This window comes from Equus przewalskii, chromosome 2 (assembly GCF_037783145.1).
Source record: "Equus przewalskii isolate Varuska chromosome 2, EquPr2, whole genome shotgun sequence".
Lineage (NCBI taxonomy): Eukaryota > Metazoa > Chordata > Mammalia > Perissodactyla > Equidae > Equus > Equus przewalskii.
The window spans coordinates 17,032,187-17,052,113 of record NC_091832.1 but is presented as its reverse complement, the minus strand read 5'-3'; the positions used below and the strand labels follow the sequence as shown (position 1 = coordinate 17,052,113).

Here is a 19,927-nt window from a genome sequence, read left to right as displayed (position 1 = left end):
TCTCAAGCAGCCTCTGAAGACCTGGCTCAGGCGCTGTGGTTGGGTGTCCCTGAGGAGCTCAGAGTTTGGCGTCCATTGCCACATTGGGTCCCTAGAAATAACCGTTCTTGCCCCAGGTGCATGTAATTTATTAAAGAGCTTTGACCATCACAGGTCCCAGTAGACGGGCTGGGGGCTGCAGGGTGGCCGGCCTGCCCTGCACCACAGTTAGCGAGTGTGCCTCGCCGCTGCGGGGCGCTTTCCTAGGATGACACATTCCTTTCTGGCCGTCTAGCCCACTGGAGTCAGACCCCAGCCTGGGCGCAGTGAGCATTTTGGAGAAGAACAGTCAGCCCTGGGACAGCTCTGGCCAAGTTTTTTCTGAAAGTAAGGTTCCTTGGGGATGGTGCCAAGAGCTACTTTTTAGCTACACAGACTGGGGTCTGCTCAGGATCGAAGGCACATGGGACCCGCCTGTGTGTGGGCAGGGCTGTCGAAGGATCGAGGAAGTGGGGCTCTCCCAGCCACCTCTGAGCAGCCCAGATGGGTTTTATTGGGAGGACTCTGGCTCACATAGGAAACCCCTGCATTGCCCAGGCTGAGGAGAGGCGCCTCCCTGCGCCGCCCTTTCCTGCCCACTGGGGCCCTCACAGGACGCAGCAGGTGCAGGAGACAGGCTTTTGCTGCTGCAGCTGCTCCTGGAGCTGTTCCTTCTCCACCGTCAACACGTTCACCTTCTCCTCCAGCTTGCTCAGCTCCGCTGTCCACTTCTGAGGGGACATCGTGGAAGCAGATGTCTAAGCTGACATTGTCTTGGGCCCACACACCCTCCCCCTAGGGGTTGACCTGATGGAGGAAGGCAAGGCACAGAGTGCCTGGGGGGGTCTGCTCAAGGCCACTGGGCACCGTATTGACAGTGCTAGGTGGGGAAGCTGGTCCCCTGACCATGCTCTCATCCCTGACCTAGTCAGCCCTTGGGTCTTGACGGAAGCCACCTGACCTGAGGGTCCTGCCAGCATCCCACACCCTAAGATGATCTGTCTTCGCAGCCTCTTCAAGTACCAGGGCAGGCTCAGGTTGGCAGCTCCCCGGCCGCATCTTTTCCTCTCTGTCAGCCCCTTACCCTCCTCCACTTTTCTGCCACCTAAAGTTTCCCTCTTGAAAAGGTTTTTCCTTGGAACTGTGTCTAGCATTCACTGCCCCCCATCTTAAGGGTCTCCCCCAAGATAACAGTACACAGTCCTCAAGATTGTCTTGAAACTTCTCAATATTCCACTCTCCTGGCTTCCCCAGCCACACAACAGTGGAATACTGGATGTAGTGGGGTTATTTTGATCCAGCCCCTGTGGTGTACTCACGGGGTGATGGAGCACCAACAGAAACCTGATGGCTTGCCCAGGACTTCTCAGTGAGTGGCTGAAGGGGCCTGGGTCCAGCTTGGGCCCCAGCCTGGCTGCCGCAGCCTTGGCCACTTACCTGCCTGCACCACTCCTGGATGGCGCAGACGGACAGCGGGCCCTGGGTGCTCCCGTCACGCCGCAGGAACACCTCCCCTAGGTCTGTCTCGTAGAGCTGCGGCTCAGCCTGGGCCTTGGCGTGCACACTTAGGCGGATCACCTTGGTAAGGGCAGCAGGCACTGCACTGGACAGTCTGCAGCCCAAACCCCACATCGCTTGCGGCTGGCTGGCTCCTGAGGTCAGCCTGCCGGGGCTGGAGGTGGGGCTGTTTCCAGCTCTTCTCCAGTCTCTCTTTTCCCCAACTCCCTTTTGCCACCGTCCCCGCCCACCATGGCTCAGCAGAGGCGATGTGGGCCATCACGTTTAGAGTGATGACATGATAGATGACTAAATAGACCCAGGGACCTTCATTCCCGCAGCTCACCTTGAGGGGGGTGCTGGTGGTGGAGGTGCTGACCACAGGGATGAAGGTGAGCGTGTAGGCGTCAGGGAAGACCTGGGGCTTGAAGCCCTGCAGAATGGAGTCCACCAGCAGGCGCACGCGGTCCTCGTCGCGGTGGCTGCAGCGGATGCCCTGCACCAGGCCGCTGTCCTCCACGCCCACGAACAGGCTGCCGCCCTCGCTGTTGAGGAAGGCGCATACGTAGCGCCGCACATGGTGCTTGAAGGCCAGGGTCAGGTACTCGCCGCCCCCCCGCTTGAACTCCACATTGCGCGTCTCGCTGCCCAGGAAGGCACCCTGGAAGAGCTGCTCCTGGCCCAGGATCTTCTGGTGCATGATGGCACTGTCGGAGCGTGTGCTGCTGGGTGGGACCCAGGAGCTCTGCCGCCGCTGCCGCTGGGCCAGGGCCCGGGTAGGAGGGGTGTTGGTGAGCCGGGTCGGCCGGAGGTGGGAGCCTGGGCTGGGGTCAGGGCAGGGGCCAGGGCTGAGGCTGGGGCTTGGGCCGCTGTCCTCCTCCTGCTGGGGTGAGGGGCAAGAGTTGGGAGCCCCAACCTTGGTGGTAAGAGAGACATACTGCCAGAACCCCCACCCCCACCCCCCTGGGGCCAAGCCCACTTGGGCATCTTGGTGTCCCCACCCAAGTGGAGGGGTCTAATTCTGCCCACCATCCTGCAGCCCGTGCGGGAAACCCTGCTGGGTCAAGGGTTCGAATCAGCCTCTGCTCCTTCCCCTCTGGGCTGCCCTCTTCCCTGCTGGGCTCTGGGAACACAAGGTGGGTAACAAGAGCTGTCTTTCCCGGGGTTGGGGGCTGGGACACCTGTGGACCAAATTCTTCCCATTTGGGTTGTGGACAGGCCTCTGAAGCCCAGGACTGGGTCATTCCAGGAGTCATCTCAGTGCCCTGAGGTCCCCAGTGACAGAGCTTCAGGTTTCTGAATTGAGATGGGTGCTCAGGGACCCCACGCCCTTCCTCATCTCTCTGAAACCCTTGCTGATCGCTTCCGGACCAATGACCAGTCTCCTGAATCTCAACTTTCCTTCGGCCCTGCTGAGTACTTTCCATGGTTCCACTCTGTTCAAGGGCTCTGGGCATGAGCATGCTCATGGCCACTTCCCTAGTCTGGGCCTCATTGTCAGCCCCTCACTGGACTCCCTGCCTCCGGGCTCTCCCCGTCCCATGCATCCTCCTGGCTGACCTAGATGCAAGTCAGATCGTCACTCCTCCCTTACTGGCTTCTCTGCTGCCCTCCCTGGCTTCAGGGCTGGGAGCTGTGTGGACTGCAGCATGGTGATGAGGGGCATGTCCCTACCAGCCCTGCAGCTCCCTGAGAAGACAAATTTACCAGAAACATGGGAAAACTGTCATACAAATATGACGTCAGGCTCACAGGCCTGAAATGTAAGTCACAGAGCCGTTTAGTTCTGCAACAATTTATACGCCATGGAGTTTTCGCCCCCACAGAAAAGGAAAGCCGAGATCACCTGTCTCGTGGGGTGACCCACCACAGCCCCGTTGGTGAGTTCACTGCTCCCTCCCGCCCCACAAAGCCCAGCCTGTTGGCTCTGCCTGGGTCTCAACAGCCTTGGTGGCCTGGCCTCTGCCCACTGGCCCAGCTTTCGTCCTTAGTTCCCCCTGCAGCCCCAGGGACACCAAATGGCTTGCCCTTCTACAAATGCAACATTCCCCCTTATCCATCCCTCTGTACATGCCGTGTCCCTCTGCCTGGAATGTCCTTCCCCTGAGTGCCTGTCCCTAAGTCCCAGCCTGGATTTCACTTCCCCTGTGAATTTGTCCCCAGAGAGCAGTGAGGACCCTCCTCCTGTCCTTCCACAGCTTCCAGTGGCCACTTCGCAGCTTTGTAACTGGCTGTGCCTGGCTTTGCCCATGGACGGAGGGCCCTTGAGGGCAGGTCTGCTGTCTGTTTTACTGCTGGGCACAGAGCAGGCATTGGTGTTTGTCAACAAATGAATGAGGTGGGCCAAGAGAAAATCGGGGTCCCTGAGTATCCAAAGGCCTGGGCTGACCGGGCCCAGGGGCTGGGATGCAGAAGGACCCAGGGAGGACTTCCACACTCTGGCTTTTCTTCACATGCTTCCAGGCTGGAGGCAAACTGTTAGGGTCAGTGTCCCTCTGGGAGTACGCTGGCAGTGCCAGCCTCAAGCCCCCAAGTGTGCAGACTTGTCTCCAGTTCCTCAAAGACACCCTCCACCCCCAGCCAGCGCAGGCCCGCCACACCCAGGCATCTTGGGGAGGCTCTGGGGCTCACCGGCCTAGTGGCTCCGGGAATTCCTCGCTTACCTCTCTGTGGCTCGAGGGCCCACGGCCCTCACCCAACACCAGCTCCTTCCCGCGGGCCACCAGCTCCTTGAGGATCTGGTGCTCCTCCAAGGCTGTTTGCAGGCGCCAGTGGAGGGAGGCCAGGGTGTCCCCGTGTGTGGCTACCTGCACCAGTGCGTAGGCCTTCCGCGGCCGCCGCACCACCTCAATGTGCTCCCGTGCCACCGGCAGCTCCAGCCTCTCCAGGGTGTCGCGCAGCAGGCAGGCGAGCACAGGCACTGAGAACTGTGGGTTCAGGTGGCCCACATAGAGAACGTGCGTGCTGGGTGCCACCTCGAGGCCCGACTCCTTGGGCAGGGACTCTTCTGGGGGTGCTTCCTGCGAGTGTTGCTCGCCTGGAGGCTCCATGAGGGGCTCCTGCGCCTGTGTTTGTGGTGATCTCTTCCTGGGGGTCTCTGGAGGGGTGTCCCTCGGAAGGGCTTCCTGGATTCCTCAGTGCTGGTGGCTCCTCTCAAGGCCCTGGGCTCTCAGCTTAGCCCAGGGCCTCCCAGGGGACTCAGGGGGTGCCAAGGCTCCTGGGAGCTTCACAGATTGGCAGGGGCTGGGCAGGGCCAGAGAGAGAGAGAGGGAGGGTAGAGGCCCAGCAGGAAGGGCCTGTCACCGTGCCCCCCACCCCCCGCCCCCGCCAAGGCCTAGGACAGGATAGAGGAGAGTCAAGGCTGAACAGAGAGCAGAGCATGAGCCTGCCCCTCATTCCACAGAAGTGAAGACCGAGGGATCTGCCCAGAGGTGGAAGAGGGGACCAGAACTCAGACCTCTGAAGGTCCCCCATCTCCTTTCATTGGCCCCAGGGGCCTGTCTTCCCTCCCCAAGCCACAGGCTTGGGGCCTCCTAGGTGCCCTCAGTTTCCTGCCCACCAGAGGTTACTGCTGCCTCCAGGCACCAGCGAAACCTTTCAAGGGCCTTTGGAGAAGTGTCCTTAGCCCAGGCCTCCCAGGCCAGCTGCAGCCCCACCTCTGCTTCCCCGCCTGGTCTGCAGCAGGTGCAAGCCTAGCAGAGGCTGTGAAACAGTCAGGCCAGCTCAGAGGGTCTTCGGGCAGAGGTTCTTAGGCTTTGGGCACACTCAGGGAAGCTATGGTCCCGCCCCAGAAAAACGGCCTTTGCACATTACATATAATCCCAGGAGGCTCGTGGGCCCTTCTGAGGAACTCTTAGTCTACACTGAATCCTCTGGTTTGGGTCCAGAGAGCAGAAGTGAGGAGAGGCAGAATGAGGATCAGAGCTGAGACCCTTTGTAGCCCCTCCCCGCCTCCCACCAGGCCCGGGGCTTCACTCCTGAGCTGTGCTCATACGTGCACACACCAGCCCCTCCACTCACCCCAACACACCCAGCCTCCGGTCTCTGTGGCAGGTACCACTGGGCTGCATCTTTTCTGATTGGATCCTTGAGGCAGGCAGGGCCTGGGGGCCACCACAGCTGGGGTGGGGGCATTCAGGGCAAACAGGAATAGGAGGAAAAGGGAGGCCTAGGACCCTCATGTCCTGATGGTTCCTGGGGACTCGTGGGAGGTGCTAGCCCTGAGCTCCCACAGCCCCTTGACCCCTGGCCAGCAGCTCCGAGGGCACTTGGGGGCTGGGCACAGGGCAGGGAGAACCAGGGCTGTAGGAAGTGGGCGGGGCCTGCACAGCCACCTCTGTGAGCTCATGAGCATCAACAATGCCTTCTTGGCCAAACTCAGGCAGGCAGGGTTGGGAAGTCAATCAGGAAAACCCCTCCTCCACTCCCCACCCGCACCGTAAACAGATACAGCTGTAAACGGATACACCAAGCACCCTGGCCGCAGGGTTCCCTCGGGGCGGCGCCAGAATCCAGGGGCTGAAGACACACCCCTCCCCCCGTAACATCTCCCTAGGCCCCAGAGCCCACACAGGTCCCCTGTTGCCTCAAATCCCCAGCTCCCCCTCTGTCACCAATCCCAGGCTCCACCGAGCACAGACAGGACCCAGCTACCCCAGGATGGATCAGAACACACAGCTTGTTCCAGGGCTCCCCCGATACCAGGCCCTTCTTTATGCCAGAGACAGAGGTTGCTGTCCAGGAAAGCCCTGAAAAATAGTCAAGCAGTACCAACTCTTTTGAAGGACAGGGTTGTCACCTACTGTTTGACATGGGGATACACAGCCTTTATTAATGCAGCAATCTGCTCTTGGGTGGGTGGGTGGGGCCTTTGATAGTGCTCTGCATTACACAGATGTAGGCAGCACTTTCCCACATTGCCTGTGGAGGTCCTGATTGGGCCCAGGGAGGGTGGGGTCCAAAGGCAGGTGCTTCAGACTGGGGAAGCTGTGTGACCATGTTGAGAAGGTTGCCTTCCTTCTCTGAGCAGCCATTCTGAAGATGTGAATGAATTTTTGTTCCCCTCTGAGGCTCTGAGGGAGAAGCTCCGGTGGGGAACTTGAGAAAGAGACTATGGTGCGGGGAAGGAAGAGGCCCCTGGCCCACGTGGTGGCAGTGTGACGCTCTGGGCAGAGCCTGTCAGGTGCCTGCTCCCCACCCCCCCTGCAGCCAGGGCTGCCCCCTCGCTGCAGTCACAGCTCTGAGAGTTACGACGACGGCGGCTCAGCTCCCCATGCTCCCTCCTGTGTCCTTCAGGCCTCTCCAGACTCCACCATCATGCGCCACTCTCACAGCAACCGTACAACTGGGCTGTAGCTGTTTCAGCCGGTTGACTCGAGTTGAGTTGTGCAGAAACAGACAGCTGGCCAGGAGAGGCGCCCTGACAGATGAAGCACGTGAACACAACCAGAGAACCGGACAGACTTTACTAGCAGCCTTGCTGTCGGGCAGCGGTCCTGGGGAAACGTGCCAAACTGACTTGGGTGCCAAAACTTTCTCACTGGAAATCTCTTTAAACCACTGTATGACATATCTCCCTGGGCTCTTTAGCGACCTTACGTGAGCTGACGTCAGTTCCACTTTTCTCGGGGGTCCTCTGCAGGCAGCTAGGGCAGTGGCAGATGTGAGTCCAGTGTATGACATATTTCCCTGGGCTCTTTAGCGACCTTACGTGCGCTGACGTCGGTTCCACTTTTCTCGGGGGTCCTCTGCAGGCAGCTAGGGCAGTGGCAGATGTGAGTCCAGTGTATGACATATCTCCCTGGGCTCTTTAGCGACCTTACGTGAGCTGACGTCGGTTCCACTTTTCTCGGGGGTCCTCTGCAGGCAGCTAGGGCAGTGGCAGATGTGAGTCCAGTGTATGACATATCTCCCTGGGCTCTTTTCTCAGGGGTCCTCTGCAGGCAGCTAGGGCAGTGGCAGATGTGAGTCCAGTGTATGACATATCTCCCTGGGCTCTTTTCTCGGGGGTCCTCTGCAGGCAGCTAGGGCAGTGGCAGACGTGAGTCCAGTGTTGTGGGAGAAGCAGCCCCTCTTGATCCTCTCGCTGGACGTCTGTGACCTTATCGACAAATCCCAGGTTGGCACTGGAGACAAGAGCCTCTTGAATTTAAAGTTAAGCATGTGAGCTGGGCCCAAGGACGAGGGGCAGGGGGAGGCTGGGGATACGGCTGTTTTCACGTTATTTGGAGAGTATCCGCTTGGCGGCCCCCCATGGCCATGATCCCTGAAACCACATCAAGGATGGGTGTCTGTGCTAACTGCCCAGGAAGGCCAGCTGAGGGGCAGAGGGACATGGGCGGGGGTGGGGACTGAGCTTGGCCATTACGTGGGACAGCTAACTCTGGAACTTAGGGGACAAGTAGTGTGGACACAGCCTTTGCCATCTGGACCCCATGGCCCTCTGGCCTGTGTTGAGCCCTCCCCTTGCATACCAGTGACTGCCTGTTGATTCCCACCCGACCCTTGACAGTGGCCAGCCCCAGCCACCCATGGGTATCTCAGGCCCATTGTCTGTACATTGGGGCTTGTTGGCTGCCGGCCCCTGGAAGCATCCGCAGCAGCCTTGTGTCAAAGGCCAGGCACAAACACGCAGTTCTGATGCTTAGCTGTGACTGTCAGTCCTTGGGCGGGAGGTTCCAGCTGTGGAGTTCCCTGATGGAATGGAATGACTTGGGTATTAGGATAAGGAGGCTGCAAAAAGCAGAGGGACAATGAGGGGAGAAGTGTCTGGACTCTCCTAGGCAAGAAGGGTTTCCATGTTTTTAGCTTTAGTTGCAAGGAGGGGCGAGTCACCTTCTGGCTCTTCCTGAGGGATTGTGGCACGAGGCCTGAGGCTGGACCACTAGTGCCAGAGCAGAGAAAGACTTCAGGTTGTTCCACAGAGATGTCAAAGAGGAATGCTGTGGACAATCCTGCTCAGGACTAATGGCCAGGACAACGGAGACAGAGTGGAGAGGTGACATGGACCACATGGCCAGCAGGTAGGGAGGGGACACAGGTGGGGAGGGGCAGAGGGTTCCTGATGGTTTCAGCCCTAAGCAGAGCCTGGACTCGTTACCTCCTGAAGCACCTGGCGTTTTTCCTCCTAGTGTTCCTCAGCAGGGGAGCTGTTGTCCTCTTCCTGTTGCAGCGCTGTCCCCAGTCCCACTTTCCCACATGCCTCCCCACTTCGTGGGTGGCTGGACTGTCGGTGTCCATGGAGTGGTCTCGCCTGCATGGCAGCATGGGTGCGGCGGGCCTGCTGGAGGCCACTGCGGCTTCTCTGGATGACCCTGGTCACTATTAGGAGGCTTGGCTTTGTGAAACAATTTCAGAGTTGAGTTTTTGTTTGTTTGTTTTCCTTAATAACATTTAATTCTGACTCCAGGGGTCAGGGCAGTATGAGTGAAGGGGTGACAGATCCTCTCCGCTCCTGCAGAATTGGACATTCAGTTACCTGGCTAGTTTTGTTCCCTTGGAAGCTAGATAGAAACGGAATGTCCGCCGTTTCAAGGCAGCATTACTTATGGTAAAAATGACCCCTAACTGTACTCGGAGATCTATGTACAAACTATAAACATCTGCTAAAAAGCCACAGCTTTGGGCTTCCTGAGTGCAGTACTCACTGGGCAGGCCCCTCGCGGGGACCCTGGGAGCTATGCCTATGGAGTTGTTCTGCCCGGGGAACTAGGGCGTTATCAGCTCCCCTGGGCCGTGGTGTTTCTTAGTGCTTACAACGCACCAAGCCAAGGTGAACCCCACTTCTCCCTGCATCTGAGTTGTCCCCTGGGCAACACAGGAGAACAGTCCTGATGACTGAGTTCTGCGAGGACCACCCCCGCAGAGGACTGCTCCCTGATGTCCCGTGGCAGGCTGCTTCCGGTCCGACAGCCTTCAGAGTGAACGCCATGCCCAGGGTGGCCTGTGCGAGTCTGGAGTCTAAATGGTGAGCAGGATCTAAGACCACAGCCCCCTGGGCGCTGCTGCATGCAGTATGATGTGTTGCACCCCTCATTAGCTACGGTGTTTGGGGCAAGTAACTTAACCACTCTAAGCTTTAGTTTCCCCACCTGTAAAATGTGGGGGGACATGGTAGTCACCCTAGAGGGGTGTGGTAAGCTTGAAACGAGATAAGGTACGTAAACTGCTTAGCACGAGAAGCCCTCAGTAAATGCTCCTAGGTAAGCTGTATGCTCTTGGTGACAGCGTAAAGTGGGGGGGGGGTGCCATGCTGCTTCTCAAGGCCCGGCCTTGCGGCATGTCCGGCCTGCCTACATACGCTGGTGTCACCTTCAGTGCCTGTGTCTCTTGGGTGAAGGTCACACCCAGAAGTACATCATCAGGGTTCAGTAAGGCGCTCTTTGGGAGTACCCTGAATGAAGAGCACAGCCTACCAGAGCCCAATGTCCAGGAGTCTGTGGAAAACAGAGGCCTATTGTGGTTTGGCAGCCCTGACCCTGACTGCTTCGTGGGGACCATGTTAGAACCTCACAGTGGCTGAGTGGAAAAGACATTCTAAGTCACGATGTCAGAACTAGTCACGGTAAGAGCTGGCAGGGAAGCCTCAGAGGTTTCCTCATCCACACCCCTCAGTGCCAGCGGGGCCCAGAGGGAAATGACTGGCCCAGAGCATCACGGCGAACAGCTGGGCCAGCCAGAGCCTCCGTCTTGGCCTCGGAGTCAGGCTATTTGGCTTCAAATGCCTACTTTCGCTCTTCCTCGCTATGTGTTCTGAGCTTAAGTTTCCTCATCTATAAAATGGGTTTGTTGTGAAGATTAAATGAGACGAGTCTAATTCACATGGAGCAGTTTGTGGGGCGCACGGTAAGGGATGCAAATGTTATAGCGCACTGTGCTGCTGCCCCTCACCTCCTTCTGTGACCCCATTAGAAACAGGGACACGTGGCCCTGGACTTGAGTACCTGGCCCCTGCTGGTGGGAGACGTACGATGCAGGCTAGCTTCTGCAGGAGCCTCTGGGGGATCGTCTTGTCCAAGCTCCTCATTTTGTATACGAGGAAACCAAGACTGAGAGAAGGGGACCAACCTGCCCTTTGGAGGCGCAGTGATTTGGCTGTTGGCTGACTGAAAAGACATTGGCATCTATATTGTTTTTTATTTATAAACAAATCGACATAAAATAAGTCCAGATGGCAGCGGGGGCAGCTGTGCTGCTGACTTGCTTAGAAAGGAAGCATATGGACAGTGGGGTGAGTGTAACCAGATGCTGGCCTGGAGACCCTCCCCTCCCATCCACCTTGGGGCCTTCTTGGCTTAAAACTGTTGGGCACAAACGTCTTCCACAGCAGTTCTGGCCAGGGCAAGGAGCTGTGGTGGGGAACAGCGTGGGGCAGGGGACTCCCATTCCCACAGATGAGGCCAGGGCTGCAAGGGGCCCAGTAGAGGAAGAGAGGGGAAGGGGACCGGGACCCTCTCTCCCCCCATGCTGAGTGACGTGGTCAAGGCTTTATAGGTCTGTCCATCCCAAAGAGAAGTGCCCTAGAGTAACATCCTCTGGAAAGGGGCCATGCCTCTCTGGGACCAGAGCAGGGCAGTCTCTCTCCTTCTGAAACTCAATGTCTGGAGCTTGAGAAGTATGAGCTGGAGGGTTTGCCCAAGTGTCAGAAACAATAAATTAACAATAAGAAAAGGTCTTGTTTTAAAAAAGGTAGAGGTTTGCACCATGAGTTTGGACTCTGGGGATCTTGTGAGAAGGCAGGAGTTGTGGGGTAATGGGGTGCTATATCAGGCCCAGCAGGTGGTAAGGGGACTGGGCACAGATATCAACTCAGGCCCCATCTTCCGAGGCCTCAGGGGTTGGCCCCTTCCTCCGTCACTTGGAAGGTGTTTAGTCTAAAGCCCTGGTGAGAGGCCGGCCAGCTCGAGAAATAAATACAGGGAGAGCTCAGAGCTGAGGCAGGGCTGAGGGGAAGAGCAGCACCAGCCCTGGGCCCCACACTTCCCCCTCAGTCCTTCATGGAAGGACACATCATGGCAAGAGAGGGCAGCAGTGGTGGCTCCACACAGCCTCCTGGAGTCCTGAGGTGGCCCTGAACCCCACTGAGGCACCAGCAAGTGCCCCCTCCTTCCTGGGAGAAGAACGCCCTCATCTGCTTGGCCCCTCAGCTGTCTAGCTGCGTCTCCCTGCTTCAGAACTTGCCCTGTTTCAGCCGGTCAATGTGGTAGGAGAGCTTGAGTGCGGGCCCCAGCTTCAGACCCATGTACTTCATCATCACGTCGCTGCGCAGCAGAAGCAGGGCCTTGCCGTCGATCTCCTGGGGGGATGGAGGGAGGCGCCGTCAGAAGCCTGGCTGGTCTGCTCACCCCAGGTTCTGAGGAAAGGCCACCCAGGAAGTACCAGCAACGGGGACTCCAGTGAACCTGCTGTGACACTAAAGCCCACCTGTTCTGCCCACCTTCTGTCTCCACCCCTCCCCGAAATCTAGTACCGAACCCCCTGTGCTAAGCTCTTCACACGCTTGTACCACATTCCTTTCTCTGCTACCTGAGAGGCAGTTTCTCCGCCCTCCCAAACCTGTGATCCAGCTCACTTCTTTCTCCTCCAGGAAGCCTCCCCTCTCAGTGGCCTCATCACTTCTCACAGACTGTTTTATATTGACCCTCAACTGTTACTCTGTGAGTGGTCTTCGCTCCCGAGGGGCAGGGACCCCTCTGTGTGAGCTAGGCACACGCAGACACTCACTGAGCAGCTGTAAGGCCTTCGGGCCTGATCTAAGGGCACCCTCCAAACCCACATGGCACGAAGGATTTAAATAAGCAATGAGAGGCAGCAGGTCTGTTTTGAGTGACCACAGGGCAGAAGCAGTAGGGACTATGGGAAGCGGGGTTGAGCCCCGTACCAGGGGTGTATGGTCACTGCAGGAGGATCAGGAGCAGTCTCTGGCCAAGGGGCCACCGGTCAGTTAAAGAGATGCTGGAGGCTCACAGAGGGACAGACAGAGGACAGGGGACTGGCAAGGTTGGGGGCCACTTGGCAAGGGACTTTTTAACGTGGGCTGAAGGCCCTGATTCTCAGGCCAAGGCAGGCAGATGGGAGAGCAAGTGCTCCCAGGAAAAGAGACAAGCCTGTCTCGGGCACTGAGCCACAGGGTGCACACCCAGTAGGAACGCGGCTGAATCAGATCCCACACTACAGGAGAGAGCTACCTTGGTGCTCAATGAATCTGTCTGAGACCCAAGATTCTGTCTCGAAGTTTGTATGGCGTCTCCTGTGCTCAGTTTCAAGGGACCTGGAACAAATATGTAGCCCATACCCTTTAAGAGTCTAGAAGATGCAGAAGTAAGACTCTCAGCAAACACGGGGAGGTCAGGTGGGGGAACCTACATGTTTGCGAAAGAGGTCAGCATGGGGTCCCAGCTGAGGATCAGCTTCCCGGACAAACTGCATCACGTCCTCGACTGTCCATGACGAGGGGTCCCGGCCACTCAGTCGAGAGGCATCCCGGCTTTCCAGGTATCGGTCCGACCCTGCAGGACAGGAAGGCACCTGCCATAACGGGTGGGGATGGGTCTGTAACTCCCCCACCCTCCCTGGCCTGTCCCGAGGGCCCTGTGGGTGAGCTTACAGCAGCCAGAGCAGAGGAACCAGAGGCAGCCGAGGGTGGGAAGGGCTTTCCACAAAGGCCGTGAGGGCCTGAGAGGCTGCTGAAGTCACATCTTTGTTCTTTAGGGTGGATCTGATTGTGGAAATGGCCACAAGGAATTCTACATTGAGGCTGTGGTTCAGCCTGGACCTGAGCCCGGGGAACAATGCCGTGAGGAGATTACTTGGGTTCAGTGGGGGCAGGTGGGTGAGGCTGCTTTTGCCTTGGCTCTGGATACCATTTCTAGAGAGAACTTAGGAGCAGGGCAAGACTTCAGAGCCAAACCCTTGGGGCCTCGGGATTAACAAAAGGTGTGGACAAGACCCTGGGCACCTTCCCAGGTCTGGAGAACAGTTGACCTCGCTACAACCTGATGCAGGAGGTAGAAAAGAGTTTTGCCTTGGCTGCCAGGAAACTCAATGCTAATTTAGTGCTTTGCTAAGAGCTTTCATCTCAATCTTGGCTCAAATACAGCTATCCCCATCTCCCGTGTGGGATTTGGGATCTCTGTATTTTGACCCGCCACAGGTCTCTGGTATGTTTCATCCCTCTGCCTGGAACGTGCCCCCTTCTCTCCCTTCAATTTCTCCTTTACTCCTTGCAAACTGCAACTTTGCTAAGCAAGAGTTGGTTTTGATGAATAAACGAAAAGCGACAAGATATATTGGAGTATATGAGGAAGCCATTTGGTTTAAAACTAATTTGGCTTGACCATGTTTTTCCAGAAAGGCCTGATGTGGCCTGTTGCACCAGCCCAGTGGCATAGTGGTTGCGTTCACGTGCTCCACTTTGGTGGCCTGGGGTTCGCTGGTTCAGATCCTGGGTGTGGACCCACACACTGCTCATCAAGACATGCTGTGACGGCATCCCACATAAAAAATAGAGGAAGACTGGCACAGACATTACCTCAGGGAGGGAGGGAGGAAGGAAGGAAGGAAAAAAAAGAAAGAAAGAAAGAAACATTTACCATGTCCCAAAGCTGAGAATGATGCCCTTAAAGATAGGGATGCTGCCTCCCCCGTATATCAGAATTTCTTCCCAGAAACTAAGGATTAATTACTGACCCACTGAGCTCCTCTTGTGACCACTGACCTGCTGTGCTAGCGAAGCATCCTGTGACAGTAGTAAAAGGGATGTTCCTTGTTCCAAGACGGCAGATAACCACTCTGTACCCTCCGCTTGCTTCCTTCCTTCCTTGGTGAAGGTCGCTCCTGGGCTATAGTCCTCAAAACTGGCTTATATGATAAACTCACCCCCATTTTGATTTATAGATTGATTATGAATTATTTGTATCAACAGCTTCGAGGACCAGCCCCTTTATGAAACTTTTCTGGTCTAATACTGAAGTAATTGGTCTCACAAAGCATTTCCTGTATCTCTTGGTTACAGCTCAATCTCTACACATTTTCCCCGGTCAGATCACCCTAATAATCTGTTTTCCATAAAGGACTCAAAGCAACCCTTAAAAACTAATTGGATCATGTCAATCCCCCCTAAAAACTCAATGCAATGGCCTCCAGTTGCACATGAAATGACACCTGAACCCCTTACTATGGTCTAGAAGGTACTCCATCATCTGGCCCTTTCTATCTCTGACCTCATCCCCTCCGCCTTTTATTCACTCATCAAGCTCCAAACACACTAGCTTCCCTTCTGCTTCTCGAACAGGCTACGCTTTTATTTTTTAACTCGCAATTTCCTGTCAGGAATGTCCTTTTTCCAGATCTTTGCATACCTGATTCCTTCTCAACATTCGGGGCTCATCTCAAATATCAATTCCTCAAAGAGGCCTTCCCCGATCTCCTAGTCAAAGTACTCAATTCCCCCACACAATCACTCTCAATCCAACTGCGTCCTCTAGTTTTTTTCCCCAGCTCATATCACCACCCAAAATAATTTAATGCATTTATGTTTATTACCTGTCTTCTCCTCTTTTGTTCCCTGCTGTATCCTTGTGATACTGTGATTTATAATAAGAAACATATACTTGGTTTTCACCCCCACTTCTGGCACACAACTCCTAAAGTCCTTGGAATTTCCTAAGTGGTGAGAGAAATCAAGGTGCCTTTTGTTACTCATAACCAGCCCCTTTCAATCACATCTGAGTATGTTAATGAGGTGACTTTTGGAAAGGCCCTAAGGATGGGGGCTGGTTGCCAGAGGAACCAACCAGGTGGTGAGAGGGTTGGAACTTTCTGTCCCACCCCCCAGCCTCCATGGAAGGGAGAGGGGCTGGAGATGGAGTTCAGCCACCAATGGCCAATGATCTAATCAATCATGCCTACGGAATGAAGCCTCCATAAAAACCCAAAAGGGGGAGATGGCCCCGTGGCTGAATGGTTAAGTTCTCGCTCTCTGCCTTGGTGGCCAAGGGTTTTGCTGGTTCAAATCCTGGGCGTGGACATGGCACCGTTCATCAAGCCATGCTGAGGTGGCGTCCCACATGCCACAACTAGAAGGACCCACAGCTAAAACTACACAACTATGTACTGGGGCGCTTTGGGAGAAAAATAAAATCTTAAAAAAACAAAAAACAAAAGGGAAATGTTCGTAGAGCTTCTGGGTTGGTGAACACAGAGGTGCTGGGAGAGTGGTGTGCTCGAAGAGGGCATGGAAGCTCCACATCCCTTGCCCTGTGCATCTCTTCCATCTGGCTGTTCTTGAGTTGTATCCTTTTATAAAAAAACAGTAATCTAGTAAGTAAACAGTTTTCCTGAGTTCTGTGAGACACTCTAGCAAATCAACTGAACCCCAGCAGGGGATTGTGGGAAACTCCAATTCATAGTTGGTCACTCAGAAGCACAGCTTACAACTTGGACTTTTTTTTTTAATAAATGTCTGAGGGTCTCAACCAGAAACTCACCTTTTTTTTTTTTTAAAGATTGGCACTGAGCTAACATCTGTTGTCAATCTTCTTCTCCCCAAAGCTCCCCAGTACATAGTTGTATATTCTAGTTGTGAGTCCTGATTGAGCTAGGCGGGACGCCGCCTCAGCGTGGCCTGATGAGCGGTGCCATGTCTGTGCCCAGGATCCGAACCGGCAAAACCCTGGGCCGCTGAAGCGGAGCACACAAACTCATCCACTTGGCCACAGGGCCGGCCCTACAACCTGGACTTCTAACTGGCATCTGAAGTGGGGGGTGCAGACTTGTGGGATCTGATGCCATTTCCAAGTAGAAAATGTCAGAATTGAATTCAACTGTAGGACGCCCAGCTGGTGTTGCAAAACTGCTCAGTGCGTGGAGAATCCACACGTCTGGTGTCAGAGGTGAAGCAGTGTTGAGCAGAGCATGGAGAGTAGGGAGACACACAGGGAGAGAATGTTTTCCTTTTACAGCCCCTAAGACATAAACAGAGTGCCTGGTCTGCCACAGTAGATGTTCAAACCTGTTTGTTAAATGAATGAATGACCATATATAATAGTTACTTGCGTGTTTTTCTGTCTCCTCCACCAGACTATGTCTGTCTTGAGGCAAGGATCTTGCCTTGCTCAAGTCTGTATCCTCACCACCCAGGAGATGTCAGTCACACAACTAAGTGGCAGAGCTGAAACATACCTGCAAAAGTAGAGGGATCTACTCTTCAACTATCTCCGGCAAAGGCTAAAAGTCTCCTCCCATCCTCCTCCATTTTGGGTTGGGTCCCAGGTCTAAAAGTCGAGGCACACTTCACTTGGCCCAGTCCCTGCTCCCTGGGGAGGACACTCCAGTCTATTCTCTCTCAAGCCTGTATTGACTAGACCAGGGAAGAAGTGTGCTGGAACGAGCAGGGGTGCTGAGCGTCATAGAAATTCCAGTGGCATCTGAGAGGCGGTAGTAGACAGGAAGTTGTGGAGGGCTCTGGGAGCCAGCCACTCCTCCCTGCCCTGAAAGCCCACTGTGACGCTAAGAGAGAAACCAAGTGCAAAGATTACGGAGAGCAGAGAGAAGACATACACGTGAATGTACCTTTCTTGGACCATCTTAGCTAATTCCCATACCCAGGGAAGCTGAGAATCTCTCTCTCTCTCACACACACATATATAATGATATTATATAAACACACATACATATATAATAGTATATATACTATTCTCGGACACCCCAGAACCACCTGCCGGACAGATCGCAACCACCTGCCGGACACGCCGGTGGTATATGTATGTGTTTGTCTGTCAGTTTACTGCTAGAATATATACTCCCTGAGGGCAGGTAGCAGGAAGTTGCTAAGTTATATGGTGGTCTGGAGAGACGTCTCTGAAATGGCGACATCTGAGCAAAGACCTTGAGGCAGAAGAGTGCCTGGCATGTTTCAGGTTGGGCAGGGAGGCTGATGTGCCAGAGTAGAGTGAACGAGGAGAAAGCGGGAGGAAGTAACGTCTGAGAGGTATATATGCGTGCGTGTGATGGGGCGGGGGAGAGGGGGTGCAGATAATAGAGGACCCTGCATGTCACTGAAAAACGACTGGCTTTTCTGAGTGATGTAGGTCAGTTTTGAGCAGACGGGTGACAAGAACCACCTTACAACTAAAAGGATCACTCTCACAGTCTGTGTTGATAATCAACTTTACGGGGCGAGGACAGAAGCAAAGGAGACCAGTTAAGAAGGACACTAAAATAGCCCTGGGAAGAAACGACTGTGGCATGCACAGGTGATAGTGGTGAACAGTCTGATACATGAACATTTTAAAGAACCCCAAGTATCGTCAGCTTTTTGACCCTTAAAACAGCCCTGGAAGGAAGCATCACCACGTTCAGTTTAGAGATTCCAGAGAAGCGAAGTGACTTGCCCAAGAGCACACAGCTAGGAAGACGACAAGCTGGTGCCCTGTCTCTGTCTTCTCCTATCCCCAGCTCTGCAGGCAGTCTGTACCCAGCGGGCACAGCTGGTGATTATTCTTCAAGGAGGGCAGAGTTTCAGTCGGAGAACGACTAAGGCAGGCGAGGCGCATCCACGTGAGGTCGGACCAACAAACTGATGCCTAATCATCTTGCATTCGTGAAATAAGAGGGGACAGACTTGGCGTCTAAATTCTCTGAGAGAAACAATTCTAGGGCAACCAGATAGAACCCTTTCATAGCCTTGTGAGGTTCTTCAGGGTCAACAGGGACTTAGACCATGGCCTGGCTGACAGACTCAAAATATATTCCAGAGGAAGAGTAGAAATGCCAGGGAAACAACAGTGACATCTGAGGCCAGTGCCACGCGAGGCAGCCCATCAAGAAGCACTCCTAACAGAAACAGGGCCTTGGGGAAGACACCAGTAACAGGGACTCCCTCCTCCCTGGGGAATGATTTAGTTTCCCAAACGATCCCATTTCCCTGGATCCTTTTAACACTCCTGTGAAAAGACCAGGTCATCGAACACGAAGACCTGAGAGGCGAGAGGACTCACCCCAGCCTCAAGGCAGGAAATCACTCCAGCCCCACTCTCTGCAGAGCTCCTCGTCCTCCATTCTGCTGCCTTGGGGAGCATCCCAGGCTCCTTCCCCGTCTCAGCCTTCCTGAAATCCCTCTTTCCTGAGGTCACGTCTCCCCATTGCAGGCCTTGCTAATGGAGTCTTCTTGTTCTTCCACACCCACACACCCTGGGCTGGGGAGGCCACTGGGGGGTACGGAGGTGGCATCCTTCTCTCTCCTGATCGCTGCTTTTAGATCATCCTCAGCCCTCTCTCCATTCACTTACGGCCACAATCAATTTCCCCTGCAGTCTCAGAGAGCAAGATGTGCCTCCTTCTGGCTGAAGACTGATCCATTTGTCTATGCCCTTGATCCCTAATCTTTCCCACTACCCTAAAGGTCTTACTTTCCTTTTTCCTATATATATATATATATATATTTTTTTTTTTTTTTTTTTGAGGAAGATTAGCCCTGAGCTAACATCTGCTGCCAATCCTCCTCTTTTTGCTGAGGAAGACTGGCCCTGAGCTAACATCTGTGCCCATCTTCCTCTACTTTATATGTGGAGGGCCTGCCACAGCATGGGTTGTCAAGTGGTGCCATGTCCACACCTGGGATCTGAACCGGTGAACCCTGGGCCGCCGAAGTGGAACGTGCACACTTAACCGCTGCGCCACAGGGCCGGCCCCACCATGTTCTTAATTTCTTCTTTTTGGATGGCTCAAGTTGTCTGCTGATAAACATGCTCAGTGTGCTCCCATTCTAGAAGACCTTCTTTTGAAGGTCACCATCTTTCCTTTTCTCATCAAACTCTCCTTGATAACCCCACCCACTGTACTCTGCCCTCACCACCCTCCACCACCAACGAAGCTGCTTCTGCTAAATGCACCAATTACCCACTCATCGCCACATCCAACAGATGCCGTTCCAGTTCTCATTTTACCGAACCTTTGTTGTGTTGCTCTCCTTAAAACACCGTACCCCCGGTCACCACAATATCAAATTCTTCTGTTTTCGCTCACATTTGACTATTCCTTTGTTTCCTTGGTGGGATCCTCTTCCTGCTCCCACCTCCTGAACACTGCTGGTCCCCAGGACTCCAATCTTTAGTCGTCTGTTCTTTTCATTCTACACGTACTCCTGGAAAGTGGGTGCCATTCATCCTACAACTTCAACTACCATCTGTATGCTGATGACTTCCAAATATTTAACTTCAGCTCAGTCCTCTTTCCTGAGATTCAGACCTGCAGAGCCACTGCCTGCTGGATATCACCTGGATGACCCACGGGCTCCCTACCCTTCTTTCTCTTCTACGGTCGGTTCCCTCTCTCAGTGAACGGAGCCGCTATCTGGTAGCTACCCCATCTAGAGACCTGGGAGCCATTCCCACTCCCTTATTCTTCACAGTCT

At 54.8% G+C, this 19,927-nt stretch overlaps 2 protein-coding genes across 45 annotated transcripts in view; both read right to left on the bottom strand.

Moving 5' to 3' along the window:
- Window positions 1-112: 112 nt before the first annotated feature.
- SLFNL1 (schlafen like 1) lies at window positions 113-5,821 on the bottom strand. 4 transcript variants are annotated; one of them, XM_070610177.1, is made up of 5 exons: window positions 5,536-5,821; window positions 4,179-4,758; window positions 1,862-2,398; window positions 1,456-1,596; window positions 113-749 (listed from the first exon to the last, which is right to left on the bottom strand). In XM_070610177.1, exons 2-5 carry the CDS (start codon window positions 4,563-4,565, stop codon window positions 627-629), a joined length of 1,188 nt encoding a protein of 395 aa, XP_070466278.1. In that variant the 5' UTR covers window positions 4,566-4,758; window positions 5,536-5,821; the 3' UTR covers window positions 113-626. The 4 variants fall into 4 exon arrangements, with proteins under 4 accessions (XP_070466278.1, XP_070466280.1, XP_070466279.1 ...); XM_070610179.1 differs by having other exon boundaries at window positions 1,862-2,395; window positions 5,536-5,813; XM_070610178.1 differs by having other exon boundaries at window positions 5,546-5,798.
- Window positions 5,822-10,630: 4,809 nt separating this feature from the next.
- The window catches only part of SCMH1 (Scm polycomb group protein homolog 1), a 184,678-nt gene continuing 175,381 nt past the window's right edge, over window positions 10,631-19,927 (bottom strand). For 39 of the 41 annotated variants that reach the window (XM_070610066.1, XM_070610099.1, XM_070610069.1 and 36 more), the window contains 2 exons: window positions 12,880-13,022; window positions 10,631-11,809 (listed from right to left, as the gene is read on the bottom strand). In XM_070610066.1, coding sequence (XP_070466167.1) covers window positions 11,684-11,809; window positions 12,880-13,022 — 269 coding nt within the window. In that variant the 3' untranslated portion in view covers window positions 10,631-11,683. Of the gene's footprint in view, window positions 11,810-12,879; window positions 13,042-19,927 lie in introns of all 41 variants that reach the window. The other 2 variants (XM_070610074.1, XM_070610095.1) reach the window with 1 other exon arrangement.